At 36.0% G+C, this 8,292-nt stretch overlaps 1 protein-coding gene and 1 long non-coding RNA gene across 3 annotated transcripts; one reads left to right on the top strand and one right to left on the bottom strand.

Annotated features, from left to right (window-relative positions):
- Positions 1-2,070: 2,070 nt before the first annotated feature.
- On the bottom strand, positions 2,071-3,261 carry LOC145106262 (uncharacterized). The gene is made up of 2 exons (XM_079043272.1): positions 3,091-3,261; positions 2,071-3,006 (listed from the first exon to the last, which is right to left on the bottom strand). Exons 1-2 carry the CDS (start codon positions 3,259-3,261, stop codon positions 2,071-2,073), a joined length of 1,107 nt encoding a protein of 368 aa, XP_078899398.1.
- Positions 3,262-5,838: 2,577 nt separating this feature from the next.
- On the top strand, positions 5,839-8,090 carry LOC145168967 (uncharacterized). Of its 2 annotated transcripts, XR_013742203.1 has the most exons (7): positions 5,839-6,340; positions 6,450-6,699; positions 6,794-6,997; positions 7,144-7,432; positions 7,556-7,652; positions 7,726-7,803; positions 8,005-8,090. It is a non-coding gene; the product is annotated as an uncharacterized LOC145168967 (long non-coding RNA). The 2 variants fall into 2 exon arrangements; XR_013742202.1 differs by having other exon boundaries at positions 7,144-7,652.
- The last annotated feature ends 202 nt before the right edge of the window (positions 8,091-8,292 follow it).

The raw sequence follows: 8,292 nt of genomic DNA, 5'->3' as shown, positions 1-8,292 counted from the left end.
ATAGGTAGTCCTATTACTTATAATAAAACCACTGAAGTAATGTTTGTTTAGTAAACCGAATTGTTTAGTTAATGCTTAATGTGAATTAGATTATAACCATCCTAAATTGACTAGTATTCTACACGACATTCTTCAGGCGTCGAAAAGTTATGACATTTGTTACCCGTAGACCTTCTGGTCCAACTATAGCTAACAGCCAAGGTGCGGGATTGTCAGTCCTGTATAGATCTATACACAAATTCATGCTCTCCCTCCAGGAGACTCTAGTTATAAAATAGGACTTAGCCAGAACTTTAATAAGTACCCTAAAGTAGTATCTCACATTCTAGTATTAACTTGTTTACGTATAGTTTGTATATGTTTTCTTGTTCTTGTAAATGAATAATGTACTTGTAAATGAAAAGAATTGGTACTTATGTATTGATTTATCTAATGTATCATTGAACTAGATAATAGTGTGAATGGATATCAAAACTATACCTATTATAGTTTCCAAATGCTATGTTTGTACTTAAAACGATTGACAATGTTATTGAAATAACTTTAATACTCATATATATACTAGGCATGTATAATTAAGGTTTAAATCCTAATTATACTTAAAGATATATATGAATATGGTTTGATAAAAACAACAATTTAACAGTTTGAAAACAGTTTAAAATAGTTTAATAAGTTTATAAAAAAAATTAATACCTTAAAAATGGTTTGTAATCGCATATGAGTGTTAACACAAATATTTTGTGTTCTACTTGTATTCTCCCCCTAAAAGCGTTTAAAAAGTGATAAAACACAGGGGTATGAACTCGCCTTATGTGAGTGTTCGAGTGATGATACGGTGTAATAGAGTAATTTCCACAAGTTAGATCCCGTACCAAAACCGAGTCCTAATAGTATTTTCACGCAATATATATATGTATATAATTAGCGAATATAGTGGAAATTATGTTAAGGAAATAGTCTAAGATGTAAGATTTACTTACAATAAGGAGTGTTAGAAGTAAATCGGGAGGCTGTTGGGAGTTTTCGGTCAGCCTTTGTGTTTTCAGTCAGATGATGATTCAAGTGTGTTCTTCGTGTTATTCGTCAAACCAAGAGGATCAAGGTGTTTTCGGTTGGGGTTTAAGGAGATTGGATGATGATTTCGAAAACTATGAAGAACACTTGATGAGATCGGTATGATCCTATGAAGATACTAATGTTTCTCGCATGATACTTGAGAGAGAAATAAAGTTTTCGGTTTGTGTTCTTGAATGGAAAGGGGTGAGTTTTCGGCTGGAAAGTGTAAGAGTGATGGATTGTTTTTGGTCAAAGCTATTTATAGGAGGAGATGACATGAAATGACACTTGCATGGGATTGTGAGCCAAGATGATAGTACCGAGGGTTGTCGATCGAAAACGATTTTCGGTCCGAGATAGTGACCACTGCGAGGGTTTTCAGCCGAAAAGAGTTTTCGGTCCGAAGGTCTGATGTTGCGAGGTTCTCGGTTGGAGTCTTTTTACTTTTAATTCTTTCAACACTTTATAAAAAAAGGTTTATGCAAATTAGGATTATTAATTTAACTTTAATAAATTAACAAAACAAACAAAATTGACTTTTATCTGACATGTTTGACTAATAAAAATAACGAGTTGTCACACTGTCCTTTGAGGTCTGAAATGACCTCCACAAGCAGAGGAATGACAAAAATTTAAGTATGGACACCTTCAAATCATTTGGTTTGCACAATACTTCCAAAGCTATGTCTCATCCCATACATACCGCTTTCGTGACTAAGTAGTTGACAATGTCCGCATACCATGGTGCTTCTTTGGTCACGAACAAGTGCTCATACGAAAATATGTCACGGATTTGTGTACCATCATCGGGTGATACAATACGGCTAAGGTGATCTGCAACTAAATTCTCCTTCCCACTTTTGTCCTTAATCTCTATATTTAACTCTTGCAAAAGCAACATCCACCGCATTAACCTCGGCTTCGCATCTTTCTTGGTTAGTAAATGCTTTATCGCTGCATGGTCCGAATAGATAATCACTTTAGTCCCAAGGAGATATTTTCGGAACTTCTCTAGTACGAAGACAATAGCAAGCAACTCTTTTTATGTTGTGGTATAATTGCTTTGTGTATTATCAAGGGTCTTGGATTCATAGTAAATGACATGATGAGCTCGGTCCACATTTGTCCCAAAACCGCCCAAATCTTGAGATGGTCAGGAAGAGTCTTCAAGTCAAGAATCAGTGGTTGTACTATGGAAGGAAGGAGTTTTGGATCAGAATTTTTAAGCTTCATGCGGGGTGGTTCAACTCTCATAGGTTGCGCTTTTTCCAAAGATTTGATTGCTTCAATCAACTCATCCTCCAAAGTATACTTGTCATCTAGATTCTTGATCCATGTCTCATCAAAATGCTTGCTCAAGATGGTGGTTAGCAAATCTTGGCTTGACAACTCAAAACAATCATTAGTACATGAATCAATAACATCTATGAAGTTTAAGGAATGAATATCACTAGGATAACGCATAGCTTCAAAGATATTAAACTTGATAACCTCACCATCAAACTCCATAGACAAAGTACCATTTGCTACATCTATTTTTGTTTTTGCGGTACTCATGAAAGGTCTCCCCAAAAGTATGGAGCTCGATTGTGTGGTGTTGTCATCACCCATATCCAAAACATAAAAATCAGCAGGGAATACAAGTTCATTGACTTGCACTAACACATCCTCCAATACACCTTTTGGGTGTACTAAAGATCGGTTGGCAAGTTGAATTATGACTCCGGTTTTTATTAAAGGTCCAATTCCCATTGTTTTATAGCTTGAATTGGGTAAAACATTAATTGATTCCCCATGATCTAGCATGACACGTGGCACAAAAAGGTTACCCATTTTACAAGGAACCGTGAATACACCTGGGTCCTTACATTTCTTTGGTAGCCATTTTTGGAACACGGCGAACACGTTTTCTCCTACTTTCACCGTTTGATTTCCTTTGAGCTTTTTCTTAGATGTTCAAAGTTCCTTAAGGAACATAGAATATTTAGGAATTTTTTTAATAGCATTTAAAAGAGGGATATCGATTTCAACCTTTCGGAACATTGCCATGATCTCATCGTCTTCCCGCTCTCTCTTTGTGCTTGTTAATCTTGAAGGAAATGGTGCTGGAGTGACTTTTGCTTCGGTGTCGATTGGCTTCTTTGGATTTGAAGTATCACTCTTTTCATTCTCTTTGATAGCTTCTTCCACTTCAATCTCCATCTCTTCTTCTTCTTCATTTGGCTATCTTGATCTATCATAGCTTTTTCCACCTCTTAAGGTAATGGCACATCCATTGTGTTTCGGGTTCTTCTCGGTTTGAGATGGTAGTTTTCCATGTGATTCCATCTTGATCACGGATTGAGCAAGTTGTTCCATTTGTTGCTCTAAGATTTTTATGCTAGCCTTGGTTTCTTGTTGGAAGCTTTGAGTGCTAGTGGCAAGGCTTTTGACAATATCCTCTAATGACATGCTTGATGAATTTGTTTGTAGAGGTGGTTGTTGTGGTTGTCTTGGCTGGAAATTTTGAGGTTGAAAATGCGGCCTTTGTTGATGTTGAGGAAATGGTGGTCTTTGTTGAAAACTCCCCTGTTGATTTCCTCCCTAACCTTGATTGTTTTTCCATCTTTGGTCACCCCGTGGCTGCTCGTATTCTCTTTGATTTGACCCAGAATACCCTCTTAAGGACAGGGTGTGGGCTGCACATGTTTATCTTTAGCTAGCATCATTACCATATTTGTAAGCTCAGATAATTGAGCTTCAATTTGAGGAGTTTGGACTTCTTTTACACCTCGGGGTGCATCCGTATACCACTCATCTTCTTGAGAAGTATGCTTTGACTCTTCAGCCATATTCCTTATCAATTGCCGAATTTATGTTGGGGTTTTATCAACAATAGATCCTCCACTTGAAGCATTAAGAAGCCTCATTTCCCATGGAAACATGCCTTCACAAAAGTATTGAAGGAGGTTGTATTCTGAAATTCCATGTTTTGGACAAAGGGTGCACAACTTCTTGAACCTTTCCCAATAGGTATGCAAGGCTTCATTCTTTTTATGCTTGATTCCGATAATTTCCCCATGCAAGGCTGAAGCTTTTATTTCTGGAAAATACTTTTCTAGGAATAACCGTGCAAGATCCACGCATGTAGTAACCGTCCCCGGTGGGAGTTCATAAATCCAATCTTTTGTTGCATATTGCACCGCGAAGGGGAATGCCCTAAGCTTGATTTGATCTTCCGTGACATTGTGTGGTTTCATATCGGCACTCATAACAGGGAATTCATTTAGGAACTTGTGGGGATCTTCGTTTTCAATGCCTCTAAAGGTTGGGAGTAAATGGATGAGTCCAGATTTTAGTTCAAGGTTTGTGGCTGCCGGATATGTGATGCAAAGAGGTTGTTGAGTTACCTCTTGCCTCGCCCATTGGCGAAAGGTTTTCTAGGGCGGTGGATTTGGAGGTCCTTGATTCCCTCCAGGGTTGTCTCCCATTGTGTGAGCAGGGATTGAATTTTCTGTGGGTGTGGAGTTTGGGATGTTATGAGAAGGTGAAGAGGGTGGAGTGGTACTTTTGGGTGAGGATGGTTGCGTGAGAGTGAGAGAGTTTCTGTTTCAGATGTAGATACACTTTAGAAGGGTATATCCTCCCAAAGTTAATGACTGGAGGGGTAGATGATGAAGAAGTCCTGGAACCCGGTCGCCTCTTACGAAGCTTGGCTTGCTTCCATAACCTCTTTGCAATCTTCTCTATCTCCGAGTCAATTGACTATGGTGTACCTGTACAAAAAGATCTAGGCATAAACAATTAGTAACATTGTATCCCCGGAAAAGGCGCCAATTTGTTAGGTGTGTCAAACCCAACAAATGTTAGGGGTACAATATAAGGAAATTGTCAGAAAAGTCCCAATATTTACGGAAAAGTTACATTTTAGTTCCAAGATTTTTTTTTTTGAACGAAAAAGTCCTGAAAACCAGCAAAAATTTGCAGTTTAACCCTTTTTGACCGGTTGAAACCGGTACCAAATTAATTTGGGACTATTTCGTAAACTAACCCAAAATATTGGGACTTTTCTGTAAACAAAAATATTAGGAATTTTCGGCAAACAAATCCATTATATATATATATATATATATATATATATATATATATATATATATATATATATATATATATATATATATATATATATATATATATATATATATATATATATATATATATATATATATATATATAGGGTGAGGTTCAATAGAGAACCATAATTAACCAAGAAACCAAGGAACCAATCTTTTTTTCAACTTTTAGAACTTATTTTTTATCAAAAAAAAAACTAAAAATACAGAAATTCATAACTTTTTATCCTTTTTCCAATGATATCAAATTCGAATTTTTTTTTACGTCAAATTCACAATGTGAATCTTTGAAAATTCACAATGTGAATCCGGATTCACACGGTGAATTCGAAAAATATTTTTCACATTCACAATGTTAATATATGAATTTAAATATTTTTAGATTTTTTTTTCGATAAAGAATAAGCTCTAGAAATTGAAAATAAGATTTGGTTCCTTGAAGAACCAATAATTATGGTTCTCTATTGAACTTTTCCATATATATATATATATATATATATATATATATATATATATATATATATATATTAAAGTTGTGCACGTTTAGGAACAGTAAAGTTCCTAAGGGGTTGGCAGAAATGGTCCCTTTATTATGGGTTTAGTTACAGTTTCGGCTTGGTTTTTGTAGTCGGACATTTTATAGAATTATGTACGTTCTTTTATACACGTGTTGTTCATTGTTGGAGTTATCCGTTTCCGGATCTTCCCACCGCCTCTCTTATCAAATATCTTCACTCAAGCTTATTCAGAAGTCTCTTCCGCTCAACTCTTCGTCTGGGTTTACAGCTTCATCTCGATTATTCTTCTCCTCTCGATCCTTTCTCAGTCTGGGATTTTGCGTTGATTAAAAATTCACCAACCCTGCTTTAGTCAGTCAATACCTCCATCATTTACCCGACATGGAGCGATTGTTGTGACAGTGGTCACCAGCGCCGCCGTAGGCGGAAACCAGCTCATCACACCGAAGAACGAGGAAGCCCCCAAGCAGCGAGGGAGAGCGAAGACCGCCACTGGTGCTTCATCTGCGACGTCATCTCCCATCGATCCGCAGCTATCGCGACGTGAATCTCAGCTACGAAACACTTACAAAACCTTACGTTTCTTTTTTGTGCCAAATATCCCTCCACCTATTCTATTTCTCATCATCTTCTATTTATCTGTATCTTTAGGTACCATCTTTCTCTCCTCCAGTTTTGTTATTATAGGTTGATGATTTTAACCATTTTCAGTTTTCTTATATGTGAATCTTTTTAAAAAAAGTCATTATTCTCCTTGTAGATCGGCGTCAAGGCTATGCATATATTAGGGTCGCTGCTATACACCGCCACCGGATTAATTGGGTCCCTATTGTTCAGATGCAAAAATTATTTTTCCACCACTGATGTAACTCCCGATCTCCAGAAAGTGACCGAAACAAAATCGAAAGGGTTTCAGAAGATTGAAGAAGCAGTCGATGTTTCCTCGCCCATGAAAGTGCAGCATCATGAAATTCCAAAAGAGGATCCCAACGACAGTGAAGATGAATATGGTTCACTTCGGATTTCCATTGTTATTTGAATTCCATCTGGTTTACAAATTATATGTTTATCAAGTTTGATTTGGATTTTGGTCCCTTTGATTAGGGCATCGTCGGACAATGGACCAGAAGAATCGGCGACAGAAGAAGAAGAAAGGTATGAAGGGTATGAGGTAGAGATTGAGCAAACTTATGGTTTCAGATTCGCAAAAGGTAGAGATGGTGGAACTTGCATTGATGCAATTGCAACCGGAGGAAATGTGCATAAAACTAAGATGTTTACATTTGGGGATAAAGTTCTGGCCACCAGGTATTCGATGAAATGCCTGACTCACTTTTCCTGTTTTTCTTTATGATTTCATAACCGGATTTCATATCAGTTTATTGGATTCGATGCCATTTTATTGGTATATAATTGATTGAAAATATCGTAATCAAATGCTAAATATGTTGCAGTACGGTATTTGGAACAGAGATATGGCATGCAACTGAACATGAAAATGCAAAAGAGATATGGTTAGTTTGCATTCTTTCCTTTATCTTAAATTAAACGGTTAAATTTGTGTAACTAGCAACAGTGTCATTTGAAAAAAAAAATAAGCCACATTCTTTTGGGATAATGCAACAAAAGAAATGTGAAGGATATGAATATGGCAGTGAAGATGAATATGTTTTACTTTGAAATCACATTGAGGACCTTTCAAAGGAGTCAAAGTTGACTTTCCGGAAAGTAGTCAAAATACAGGTGTTGATTCTCCTTTTTAATATGATGGAATTCAAAGAACAATGGAATGGAATGAACCATTCCATTTCATTGTCATGTTTACTAGGCCGTCTGATCTGAAATTCATTCCCGTTTTTTTTTAAGATATGGCTATACATTCCTGCTCACAGACAAAAAAAAAAAAGAGGACTGAAGAACTCGTGGAGTTGCTTCATGTGGTCGGATGCTTCCTTCAAATGGGGTAATATAGTCAATTATCAACTATAAGCTTTTTTATAATGTGTATAAATTATAATACTTTTTTTTTATTACAGATTTGAGGAAATGTCAACAAACAATTACGTTCAAAGCAGATAGCTTTATTATTCTTCATTTGTAATGATTCTTGTATGGTGAATACTGATTCTTATCACTTATAATTTATAATCATATGTAAAAGATACAGTTTCTAGAATTTTTATGCACTTTTCCGACCTGAACAACACCATGCACGTGATTGACACGACACTTTCTGTTTACACTGTATATTTAAACTATTAATTTTGCTTTCTATTTTTAAATCTCTAATGATGACATGGCAATCACGTATGTAGAACCTTCTACCACAAAGACTCTTCCAGAAGATTATGTTGACAGGGTGAAGCAGATTCATGAGTCTGGAGGTCATGGATCAAGAGGGTATTCTGTCTTATAAAATATATTATTATTATTATTATTATTATTATTATTATTATTGTTTTTATAGTTATTACTATTTGTAAGATCATTAGAACCTCAAATCACTTCCTAAAACAATTGTAAGATTAGCTCTTGATTCTTTTTTTTTTTGTTACGTTCGTGTGTTTTGGGGTCTTTTGAAAAACACGACTTTGGCTGTGTAA

This window comes from Lactuca virosa, chromosome 4 (genome assembly GCF_052849685.1).
Source record: "Lactuca virosa cultivar CGN04683 chromosome 4, Lactuca_virosa_CGN04683_v6, whole genome shotgun sequence".
In the NCBI taxonomy this organism is placed as follows: domain Eukaryota; kingdom Viridiplantae; phylum Streptophyta; class Magnoliopsida; order Asterales; family Asteraceae; genus Lactuca; species Lactuca virosa.
Note: the sequence above shows the minus strand (reverse complement) of the source record. Positions and strands in the feature narration are given on the sequence as shown.